General features: G+C 46.4%; 1 protein-coding gene and 1 long non-coding RNA gene across 3 annotated transcripts in view; both read left to right on the plus strand.

Moving 5' to 3' along the window:
* LOC139037813 (uncharacterized) overlaps positions 1 to 3,820 on the plus strand; it is a 33,862-nt gene extending 30,042 nt beyond the window's left edge. Inside the window, exons 2-3 of the long non-coding RNA XR_011490727.1 lie at positions 2,562 to 2,761; positions 3,226 to 3,820. This is a non-coding gene — a long non-coding RNA (uncharacterized lncRNA). The remainder of the gene's footprint in view (positions 1 to 2,561; positions 2,762 to 3,225) is intronic.
* Positions 3,821 to 12,561: 8,741 nt separating this feature from the next.
* The window catches only part of SGSM1 (small G protein signaling modulator 1), a 71,993-nt gene continuing 71,791 nt past the window's right edge, over positions 12,562 to 12,763 (plus strand). For both annotated transcript variants that reach the window (XM_070475463.1, XM_070475465.1), the window contains exon 1: positions 12,562 to 12,744. In XM_070475463.1, coding sequence (XP_070331564.1) covers positions 12,726 to 12,744 — 19 coding nt within the window. In that variant the 5' untranslated portion in view covers positions 12,562 to 12,725. The remainder of the gene's footprint in view (positions 12,745 to 12,763) is intronic.

The following is a 12,763-nucleotide window of genomic DNA, read 5'->3' on the forward strand; positions in this document are numbered from 1 at the left end:
AGAGAGGACCGGCCTGGCTGCCTTGAGGGATGCACCTCACCGCCCCCGCCAGCAGGGCCCACCCCAATTTCAATTTCAAGCCTGCGGCCCCGCGGCGCCACCTGCATCCGGGCCCAAGTGCAGCCGACTCTGAGTCACACCTGGCGAGGTTAAGCGGTGCTCTGAGCGTCAGTGGGAGGGGTTGAGGGGCTGCTCTGCCTGCCCTCAGGCCCACCTGATCCTGCCTCTCAGCCACTCACCAATTAACCTGCCAGGTGACTTTACCAAATGACGTGCACTTGAAACTCCAGAAACTTATGTCCTTGGCACTTAATTGTTGTTGTTAAGCTGCTAAGTCATGTCTGACTCTTCTGTGCCAACCCCGTGGGCTGAAGCCTGGCCCGTTACAGCCCAACCCTCTGTCCATGGGATTTCCCAAGCAAGAATACTGGAGTGGGTTGTCCTTTCCTTCTTCAGGGAATATCCCCAATCCAGGGATTGAATCCACATCTCCTGCTTGGCAGGCAGATTCTTTACCACTGAGCCACCTGGGAAACCCTTAGCACTTAATACTTGAACTAAATCCCTGCTGTTGCCAATTTGGCCACGTTGTAGCTGCTGCGACCGTCTTTGGACTCTAACATTGGCGCCTCCCTAATCATCTCCTTGACACACACATCCCTACAAGAGGATTTGCAGTGATTTGTAAGCCAAGTATTGGAGGTCGTTTTTGCAGATGATGTTTGTTGTATTCTGCCTGCAATGCAGGAGACACAGGTTCTATCCCTGGGTTGGGAAGATCCCCCAGAGGAGGAACGCATTCCTATTCTTGCCTAGGAGATCCCATAGAGACAGGAGCCTGGCAGGCTATAGTCCATGGGGTCGCAAAGAGTCGGACACAACTGAGAATATGTGTTAATTGTTTCCAGGTTTTGTCATTCATTGCCTTTGCCACTTAAAGTAAAAAAGTAAAAGTAAAGTGAAAGTTGCTCAGTCATGTCTGACTCTTTGCGATCCCATGGACTATACAGTCCATGGAATTCTCCAGGCCAGAATACTGGAGTGGGTAGCCTTTCCCTTCTCCAGGGGATCTTCCCAACCCAGGGATCGAACCCAGGTCTCCTGCATTGCAGGCAGATTCTTTTCCAGTTGAGCCACAAGGGAACAAAGTTTTTTAAATCATGAATTCTTTCTTTTAATATTTTCATAGTTGCATTGTTCTGCACTTAATTCCTTGATGTACACATTGAATATCCATTTTAATTACGAGAAAGTTACTGACACTTGAATAAACCTCACCTTACTGCTTTGAAATTCCTGTGTTACCCAACAGAAACCTGTGTGCACACTCAGCTCTGAAATGATCCTAAAGATTAAAAAAGCCTAAAAGTGCTCAAAAATTTCTGGCTGTTCTTTTAAATATATTTTTTCAAATGAACTTTAGAATCCTTGCAATGAGTTCTAGACTATAAAAAATTCTGTCATCCTGTTAATTAGAGGTTGTGTTGAATTTAGACGTTGATTTAGTTCCCCCAAGTTGCAGAGTCCTCACTAAGATTTCCCTGGAATATCCTTGTGTCCAGGCTTCCCAGGTGGCTCAGTGGTAAAGAATCTGCCCGCCAATGCAGGAGATGCAGGAGACGTGGGTTCGATCCCTGGATCGGGAAGATCCCCTGGAGGAGGAAATGACAACCCACTCCAATATGCTTGCCTTCGGAATTCCACGGACAGAGGAGCCTATAGCTCCTATAGCTCGCTATAGTCCATGGGGTCGCAAACAAGTCGGACATGACTGAGCGACTAACACTTTCGCTTTTTACAGACATCTCAGGTTAATGAATTTAGCTCTCTTCTATATATCAGAAGATGCAAGAGTCTGGGCTCATTGAAATCGCTCCTTCGATAAGCACCCTTGCTGTCGAGGGCTGGTGTCCTGTTCTTTCCCGTCTGGGTGTATCCCGGTGGTCCTGATGGTATCCTGGTGTCCCTGTCTGGGTGCATGGATGTGGGTGGCTACAGTGGCTGAGGGCTTGGCAGTGAGCCATCAGTTTCCGTCCTGAGTCCCCTCGTGGCTCCTGGAGGAGAGGGCAGCTGCGTTGACTGATGGTAGCAGCATCCTTTGTTTACTGATAAGGCAGTAAAGGATTTTCATCCATGAGGAAAATGAGGAGACAAAAGCTGAGATTGACACAGCAGTGGAAGTACGGAGCCTTAACCACTGCACTCCCAGGGAAGTCCCAAGAAATCATTTAGCTTTAACTAGAATGTTCAGTTCAGTTGCTCAGTTGTGTCCGACTCTTTGCGACCCTGTGGACTGCAGCATGCCAGGCCTCCCTGTCCATCACCAGCTCCCGGAGTTTAGATCCATGAAGGGTAAAGATCAATCAGAAGCAGATACCAAAGAATGTGGGACTTGAGATACAAATTAGATCCACACTAGGATCTGCCAGTTCCTGAAACAAGTGGGGCAGAGCTGGAACCAGCCCCTAAGCCTCCTAGCCCAGTGGGATGGACTTCTGTTGGAGGAGTGGGATGAGAAAGCCAGGGCTGTCGTTACTAATTGATTACTGTGCTCTTCCCAGCCAGACCTGGATGTGGCCTCAGATTTTCTTGAACAGAGCTCCAGAATTCCAGAACCAACCATCTGCAGTTGGACATCAGGATGAAGCCTGACCCAACGAACCTGTAACTCAGAAGACACATGCACCCTATGTTCACAACAGCACCATTCACAATAGCCATGACATGGAAACAGCCTAAATGTCCATTGACCGCTAAATGGGTAAAGAAAATGTGTGTGTGAGTGTGTATAGATACTGCTGCTGCTGCTGCTGAGTCACTTCAGTCGTGTCCGACTCTGTGTGACCCCATAGACGGCAGCCCACCAGGCTCCCCCGTCCCTGGGATTCTCCAGGCAAGAACACTGGAGTGGGTTGCCATTTCCTTCTCCAATATAAATACTACTCAGCCATAAAAAAGAATGAATAATGCCGTTTACAGCTACATGGATGGACCTAGAGATTATCATACTATGTGAAGTAAATCAGAAAGAGAGAGACAAATGCCATATGGTATCACTTATATGTTAAATCTAAAATATGATGCAAATGAAAGAAAGTGAAAGTCTTAGTTGCTCAGTTGTGTCCCACTATTTTGCAACCCCATGGACTACAGCCTGCCAGACTCCTCAGTCCATGGAATTTCCCAGGCAAGAATACTGGAGTGGGTTGCCGTTTCTTTCTCCAGGGGATCTTCCCGACCCAGGGATCGAACCCGCGTCTCCTGCATCTCCTGCCTCGGCGGGTGGACTCCTTACCACTGAGACATCTGTACAAAACAGAAACCAGCTCACAGACATAGAGAGCAGGCTTGTGATCACCGAGGGGTGAGGAGGCGGGGGAAGGACAGACTGAAGCCCGGGATTAGCAGATGCAAACTATTATACGGAGAATGGATAAACAGCAGGGCCCTACTGTACAGCACAGGGAACTATATTCAGTATCCTGTGCCCGTAATGGAAAAGAATATGAAAAAGAATGTGTGTGTATAATGGAATCACTTTGCTATACAGCACAAATTAACACATTGTAGGTCAGCTATACTAAAATAAAAAATAAGTTTTAAAAAGCTATGACTGAGAATGTTGGAGAAAATAATATACATGTATAAACATTTTCTTTATTTATTCGTCTGCCAGTGGAGGTATAAATTGCTTCCATGGGTTAGCTGTAGTAATTGATGCTGCTATGAAAACGGGTGTACAAATATCTTTGAGATCTTGCTTTCAATTCCTTTAGGTATACACCTGAAAGTGAAGTTGCTGGTAATTCTGGTTTGTTTTTTTTTTTTTTTGGTAATTCTGTTTTTAACTAAGCACCATGGTGTTCCTTAGTAACTGCAGCATTTTAAATTCCCACCAACTGTCTACAAAGCTAACAATTCCTCCACATCCTCGCCAACACTTGTCTTTTGTTTCTTTGATAGTAACCCTTGTAATGGATGTGAGGTGGCACCTCCTTGTAGCTTTCCATTTGTGTTTGCTAATGACTAGTAATGTTGAGCATCTTTTCACATGTTTGTTGGCCACTTGTATATACTTTTGAAATGTCTGTTCAACTCCTTTGCACGTTTTTAATTGTAACATTAGTTTTTTATTGAACTTACAAGAGTTCCTTATATATCCTGACACTTCTTCTATATATCCTGAATATTAACTCCTTATGTTGTTGTTTAATCGCTAAGTCATGTCCAACTCTTTGCAACCCTATGGATGGTAATCCTCCAGGCTTCTCAGTCCGAAGGATTCTCCAGGCAAGAATAACTGAACTGAGTTGCCGTTTCCTTCTCCAGGAAATCTTCCCAACCCAAATTCGAACCCGAGTCTCTTGTGCTGGCGGCCAGATTCTTTACCACTGAGTCACCAGGGAAGCCCAACCCCTAATGAACAATTTTCAAATATATCCTCTCGTTCCCTCAAATTGCCTTTTTAAAAATTCTGTGTATTGTGTCCTTTGATGCACCTAAGTTTTTAATTTTGATGTAGTCCACTTATATATTTTTATTTTGTTGCCTGTGCTTTTGGTGTCACATCCAGGAAATCACTGCTGACCTTTGAGGACCTACTTCATAGCACAGGAGACTCCGTCTAATGTTATGTGACAGTCTGGGTGGGAGGGAGTTTGGGGGAGAGTGGATACAGGTATATGTATGACTGAGTCCCTTTGCTGTTGCCTGAAGCCATCACAACATTGTTTGTAAATCAGCTATACCCCAACACAAAGCAAAAAGTTCAGTAAACATAAATACATAAAAAGGAAAAAAAGGAAAGCATTGCCAACCCAATGTCATGTAGCTTTTGCCCTGCTTTCTTCAAATTTTATAGATTTCACTCTTAAGTTTAGATATTTGATCAGTTTTGAATTAACTTTTGTATATGGCATAAAGTGAGGATCCAACTTCATAACTCCATGAATCTTTATGGCATTTCTTCCTGTTTCTGTCTCAGCCTTGGCCATCACACAAGCTTCCCACTCACTGCCCACGTGGATGCCTCCACCCAAGCAGCTGTCTGCACCTGGGGCAGAGAGCCATGAGGTGGCGCTGTTGTCTCTTGCGAATCTCGGTGACGATAAATCTACAGTAGAGTATGGAGTGGGCCTCCAGGATAGCTCAGTTAGTAAAGAATCTGCGTGCAATGCAGGAGATCCCGCTTCGATTTCTGGCTCGGGAAGATCCGCTGGAGAAGGGATAGGCTACTCACTCCAGTATTCTTGGGCTTCCCTTGCGGCTCAGCTGATAAAGAATCTGCCGCCAATGCAGGAGATCTGGGTTCGATACCTGGATTGGGAAGATGCCCTGGAGAAGGAAAAGGCTACCCACTCCAGTGTTCTGGCCTGGAGAATTCCAAGGACTGTACGGAGTCCCAAAGAGTCGGACATGACAGAGCGAGTTTCACTGACAATTACGGAATGTCCGCGGGAGACCCAGGTTCAATCCTTGGGTCTGGAAGATCCCCTGGGGAAAGGAACGGCTACCCACTCCAGGATTCTTGCCTGGAGAATTCCATGGGCAGAGGAGACTGGCGGGCTACAGTCCACGGGGTCGCAAAGAGCCAGACATGACTGAGACTGAGCGATAAATGCGACCAAGGCCTCCCTACAGGCCTCCGCGTCACTGGGTCATCTCAGTGACCCGCAGAAGGGGCAGTGGGTCACAGGGAGGCAGCGCTGCTCGTCCAAGGTCCCAGAGCTAGGAGGTATCAGAGACAGGGTTCAGATCCGTAAGCCAGAGGCGGAAGACTCCTGTAGTGAAATTGTGGGTGCACCAACACCAGCCGTCCCCGCCTGGGGAAAGGCCATGGTTTTTTTCCTTTTTTCCTGAAATTAGATGCTTCCTACCCTTTAGGTGTTAAGACGGTTTTTCTTCTATGAAGTATGGAGACAGTAGATTTGTGGTGGGTTTTTGTGTCCTTAGTAACCAAAATTTAAAATTCCTGGAAATTCCCTAGAGGTCCAGTAGTACAGTAAAAGTACAGCTCAGGGATAAAGTGATTTAATATATGTATGTACACATATATATTTTCTTTTTCACATTCTTTTTCATTATAGGTTATTAGCATTTATTTAGATATTTATTTTTTTAATGTAAATTATAGTTTATTTATAATATGACGTCAGTTTCAAGTGTATAGCATGGGGATTGAGTTACACATACATATGTAATCTCTTTTTTTTCAGATTCTTTTCCATCTATGTGGAAAGAAAATAGGCCTTTTTGAATCAGGAGTTTGTGACAAACCACAGCAAGGCACTTGCATGGCATTAGGACATTTAAAAAAATTAAAATGTGGGCCAGTGGTTGGGGCTCTGTGCTTCCACTGTCGGGGGCACAGGTTCTATTCCTGTTGGGGGGAACTAGGATCCCACATGGACAGTGCACAACCTAAATTAATTACTTAAATTATCTAATCCTGTAGATATCTGTGGCCTCCACAATATCACTATAGGATTCCTCTTCTAAATAAGAGTAAAATCACTTTTGTACACCACCACCCATATGTACAAGTGTAAGACCATCTTCCCAGGAATAATTGCTCAGTCTGAGTTTAATTTCCATACATTTTGCTTTCCTGATTTCATAGGGTCAGAGTCACCTCTTTAAGCCTCCAAAAACCACATTAGTTGGATCTTTTAAGGCCCAGGTAGCTTCCCCAAACTATCTTTTGCACTTCAGAATTTAGTTGTTGAGAAAATGCTTCGGGCCCCCAAATTCTTAAGAACTCCCCAGTTCCTATGAGATAATGGGAGGTGGGCTTACAGAAAAATAAGTCACGAAAGAGGTGCATCCAGGTATGAGTCGCGTGAGTCCCCTAGTGAGGGGGGGTTATTGTTCATGTGATGGTTCTTCTTTCGGTTGTTTGTGTGTTTGCTTTGCCGACCTGCCTCTTTGGAGCGTTCAACACTACAGCAGAAGCAAGTGGGTCCCCGAGAACCACAATCTGCTTGGGGGAGGAGGGGCCTGAACATCTGGAACACCCCCTCTCCCGCCAGAACACCCCCATGATGACCTGGGGACCAACAATAGCCCTGTGTTTGCAGGCACGATTGCCCCTCCCTTAAGTCAGGACCCAGAGGTGCATTCAAGCAGAGCCCCCCTGTTGCCAGTAGACAGCCCAGGGACACCAAAGGCAAGGCTGCGCCTCCAGAGATGAAGGCTCTGGCCTTTACTGCTGGTGGTCCTGATTCTGCCAAAGGCACAGTGAGAAGCGGCCTTGTCGCTAGGGTCCCTGGTCACCTACCCAGGCTTTGTTGGACACAGCACTGTCGGGTCACTTTCCTCTGGTTCAGGACCCACACTCCCAGGGTCTAAGCAGCAAAAGCTGACCTAAAGAACAGTTTGCTCAGAAGCAGCCAGAGCTCAGGTTCCTGCATCCTGGACCTTGCCTCTGGTCTGTCTTTGTTTCTAACACAAACTTATCTCCCATCTGTGCATCCCTCCAGGAAACTGGAATCCCAAGACCTCAAAGAGAGTGTGAAGAGAAGGAGGGAGGCAGAATAAGGCGGAACAGAAGACACCTAATGCCCAGATTTTAGTTTTAAAAGCCACGCTCCAAAGAAACCAGGCCTTCCTGGAGGAGTAGCTGATTCACAAGGAGGCACGATTCACAAAATAGGCCAGTACTTCCAATTCCTGCTGAGATCCTACCCATCATTTTTTATTATTATCCTTATTATTTTCTATTTTGTGAAAAGGTAACATATGTTTGTAATAATTTTTTAGAAAGCACACTGCTGGAGAGAGTGCACAATTCAGAGTAAGTCTCCCTTCCCTTACGTCAGTGAAGGGAACAGGACCCATCGGCAGAGAGAAGGGAGCCACACACAGCAAGAGAAAATCAATCAGCCTCACGCAGCCGGAGATACTGCTGTTTGGCTTGTCCTTTTTTTCTATCAAATCCACCCCCCCCACCCCCGTGTCCTTCCATCAGCTTAAGTGACTCAGAGCGAGTGTCTTTTCTCTCCCAAAAGCCTTGACTGAGATCTGCTTTAGCAGCTCGATAACATAATTGTATTACTTCGGTAAATTAATGATCCTATGTACACCAAGAACCTCCGTAAACATGAGGTCATTTGATTCTTATCCTCACAGGTGCACTGGGAGATGAATAGACAAGTAAAATTAACACCTCTCCCATTTTATAGATGAGAAAACAGACTTAGAGAATAAGGATTGATGTGCAGAAGGCAATGGCTGTGAAACAGGAGCCAGGCATCATGGGGCCTTCGGAGACCATCTGGAACACTTTTGATTCCCTCCCATCCTCTCCAGGCCTCACTCATAGGCACATCTCTGATTGGAGACTTACATGTAAAAGCTGTATCTATAAAACTCTTAGGAGAAAACATAGGGGCAAGTAGGCATAATCCTGGTTTTGGATATGGTTTCTTAGATATGGCATCAAAATCACAAGTAACAAAAAATACATAAATTTGACTTCATAAAAATTTAAACCTTTTTTGCACTATCTCAATAGGCCACTGTCAAGAAAGAAAAAAGCCCACAGAATGGGAGACAATATTTGCAAATTATATGTATAATAAGAGTCTAGCATCCAGAATACATAAAGAATTCATGCAGCTCACCAACAAAAAGACAATTTGGTTTAAAATGAGCAAAAGACTAGAATAAAATTTCTCTGGAAAAGTTATACAAATGGCTCACAGGCATATGAAAAGATGTGCAACATCATTAGTCATTAAGAAAATGCAAATCAAAATCACAATCAGATGCCACTTCACACCCATTGGGATGACTATAATATTTAAAAAGGAAAATAGTTTTGGCAAGGATGTGAAAAGAATTGAAATCCTTATACACTGCTAGTAGTGATATGAAATGGTACAGTCACGATGGAAAAGAATATGGAGGCTCCTCAGAACATTAAGCATAGAATGACCCATGTCTTTGTCAGTCTGGACTGTTAAAATACCACAGACTGGTTGGCTTATAAACAATAGAGATTTATTTCTCACAGTTCTGAAGGCTAGAAAGTCCATGACCAAGACACCGACAAACTCAGTGTCTGATGAGAGCTACTCCCTGATTTCTAGATGGCTGTCTTCTTGCTGTGTTTTCACATGGTGGAAGAGGCCAAAGAGCTCTCTAGGATCTCTTATAAGGACACTAATCCCATTCATGAGGGATCCGTCCCCCTGACCTAATCACCTCCAAAAGGCCCCACCTCCAAATACTGTCACATTGGGGATTAGGTATCAACATGTAACTTTGAAGAGAACATAAACTCTTAACCTGTAGCACCCAGAAATTTTACTCCTAGGTATCAAATGCCCAAGTTAAAAACATTTGTCCACATAAAATCTTCTATGCCAATGTTTACAGCTCTAGTCATAGAAGCACTCTATAACAGCCAAGAGGTAGAAACCATCCAGATGTCCATCAACAAATGAATGGAGAAACAAAATGTAGGTATGTCCACACAGTGGAATATTCTTAAGTCATCAAAAGGAATGAAGAACTAGTATGTGCTGTAACATGGATGAATCTCAAAACTATTATGGTATGCCAAGGAAGCTGGATATAAGGGCTACATATCAAATCATTTAATTTACATGAAATCTCCAGAATAGGCAGACTCATAGGTACAAAAAGCAGATTCATGGTTGCCAAAAGTTGTGGGGAAGAGGGAGATGGGGAGAGGCTGCTTAAGTGGGCACAGGGTTTCCTATGGAGGTGAAGAAGAGTTCTGGAACTAGAGAGTGGTGATGGCCTCACCACATTGGGAGTAAGTGCCACTGGATTGTCCAGTTTAAAATAGTTACAATGGTGAATGTTATGTGAATATTGCCACAGTAAATTTAAAAGGCTTGCTGGTGGAGAGAATGTGGGATGAGAAAGAAGAAAATCAAGGCTCTCTTGGGCTTTTTTAAGGAGTTGTGGACTGGAGGAGCCTTAAGCGCGGACTGTGTTACAGTCTCCACCGCATCCATTCTCTTCTTCGTCTAGATATGCTCATTCCCACCCCAGGGCCTTTCCACCTGCTCTCCCACGTGTCTGGAATGATTGAGATCTGCGTATATTGACATAGAGGTTCATTTTCTAAGTGGAAAAGTAGGTCAGGTTTTTTTTTTTTTTTTTTCGATTCATGTTCATAGAAACAGACGAACACATTACACGGAGTAATTTTATTAGCACAATGTTTTCAACTGCAAGTAAGAGTAAACTGTAGTTCGGTGGCTTCACAATGAGGCCGTACCATTGTACCAGTAACCAGTGTATTGCTTTTCAATTCCAAATTCATTCTTCAGTAATAAATGGAACTGTTTATGGACCGCTGGCCATAAGCCACAGAAGCTGCCTTTGGCTAACTTAAGCAAAAGGCAATAAACTGGAGGGAAAATGGGTTTTCCCAGAGTCCAACGGAGGCTTCTCGGTAATAGGACTGCGATAATGTCGTCTCATTTATTCTGAGCACGATGCTGAGTTTTCTCAGTAGAGGGCGCTAAAGTGACACTGCAGGAGGAACAGGCCTTCACTGATTCTGGCAGTTGCACAAGTGGTCAGCTGCACAGGTATGGGACAAAACCTAGGCAGCAGTGAGTCAGATGGTGGGATTTTCAGACCATGAAGAGGGCTTTGGGACCCAGGAAAGATTTCCTGCTCTGATCTCAGGGAGATTGCGACTCAACAAGCTGACCTTCGGTGCCAGCGCCCCTAGTGGTGAGTGGTCTAACTGCAGCAGAGAGAGCCAAGCGCCGGGTCCAAAAACCTGAGCAAATCCAGGTCCCGTAGATGCCCATCTTCCTGTTGCCACTAAAGCAAGCTTCATCAAATCCTTCCTTTTGAAAGAAAAGCTCCAGGTGTTCAAGGAAGGATCAGTACAAATCACCTTCCCATGCTTTGAGCTTAGGAGAAGGAAAACTTCCCAGGTGGTGCTAGTGGTAAAGAACCTGCCTGCCAGTGCAGGAGACCAAAGAGACCTGGGTTCCATCCCTGGATTGGAGAAGATCCCCTGGAGGAGAGAATGGCAACGCACTCCAGTATTATTGCCTGGAGGATCCCATGGACAGAGGAGCCTGGCGAGCTACAGTCCATGGGGTCACCAAGAGATGGACACGACTGAAGCGACTTAGTACACACGCACGCGGGAGAAGGAAAAACACGGGTTTTAGGAAACAGACACCAAAGTGGGGCTTCGGTGCCCTGCTTTTCTAAACTAACTCCATCATCTTAGGGGCACAGTCAAGGACAGAAACCCTGGATCCGTCCCTTGGGCCCTGAGGTCAGAATTCTGACTGCTCTTCACTTGGTTGTTACGTATTTTTGCTAACAAGAAACTGTTTCCCATTCTCTGGGCTCCAAGGGGACCCACCACACCTGCGCTGGAGATGGTGGGGTTTGAATGAGGCTTCCCTCCCCCAGCAAGGGGCAGGTGTGATCCAGGCCAGACCAATCAGATGCTCCCTTTCTGCAACAGGACCTTAAATAGATGGAGTTTATGTCTCCTCAGTGGTGGTGCCCTAAACACCCTGTCTCTGTCCGATGATCGTTCAAGTCTCCCTTGCTGTCCTTCCAGTGCTGCCTTGGGTTCACCCTGTTTCTGAGTCCTCCAGCCTCCCTTGGCCTCTGGGAATGACTTTTATCCTTCCAGTCTATTCCCTTTTGCAAAGTTAGCCAAAATCAGCACCTGTGGCTTGTGGCCAAAGGCCCCCCAACACTGACAAATGGAAAAGAGGAGACTCTGGATCCACAGCTGGATGTACTGGAGTGGAGGTAGAATACTGGACTACCAGAGTGGGTTGCCATTCCCTTCCCCGGGGGATCTTCCCAACCTCAGGTTGGAACCTGTGTCTCTTTTGTCTCCTGCATTGGCAGGCGGGTTCTTTACCACTAGCGCCACCTGGGGAGCCCGTCATCGGCGACTTCATGGAGGAGTCAGTCTTTTTGCTGGTGGAGGGTGTGAAATATTATGAGCACTACCAAAATGTGACAGAAACACAAAGTAAGTCGATGCTCCCGGGGAAATGGCACCGATAGACTTGCTGAATACAGAGTTGCCACAAACTTTCCATTTGTAAAAAGCAAACCCCACAACATCCCTAAAGTGCAGTAAAGCAAAGCACTATGAAAAGAAGTATGCCTGCAGTGGTCCTAGTAGCAATAATAACAGTATAGCAGGACAACTACCCTTATGGTTTCTGGCCTTTTCCCCCTAGATGTGTGCTAAGTGCTTTACATTCAGGACTTCATTTAAGTCTCATATCATTCCTATGAGGTGATCATACTATATCCATTTTAAAGAGCAGAAAACAGGCTAGGAGCTGTCGGTAGTAGCCCCCACCCCCGCCCGCCACCGCCACACCTGAACCAGGCACACAGCAGACAGTGAATAAATGATGCCGTCCTTCCCGGCCCCATAGACGGAGGGTGGGCATGGAAGTGGTGGTGGCGATGGGTTTCCCCCTGGGAGGGCGGTGCAGGCGCCGGCTCCTCGGGACGCGCGGGCCCGAGCGTGTTGTGTCCGGCGGGGAGGAGCCTCCGGGAGGACCTGGGCGGCCCTGCGTGGCTCCCGGGAGGGTGGGGCGGCCGCGGCCGGGCCTGACGTCTGGCGCCTGGACCGTCACTCGGCGCTCGCCCCGCCCCGCCCCGCCGCGGCTGCAGCAGGCGAGTGGAGCGCCCGGGAGCCGCCGCCGCCGCCGCCACCCGCACTCGGATCGCCGCGCGCAGCCATGGCTTCGGGGCTGGCGGGTAAGGGGGCGCAGGGTGC

This window comes from Odocoileus virginianus, chromosome 12 (assembly GCF_023699985.2).
Source record: "Odocoileus virginianus isolate 20LAN1187 ecotype Illinois chromosome 12, Ovbor_1.2, whole genome shotgun sequence".
NCBI lineage: Eukaryota > Metazoa > Chordata > Mammalia > Artiodactyla > Cervidae > Odocoileus > Odocoileus virginianus.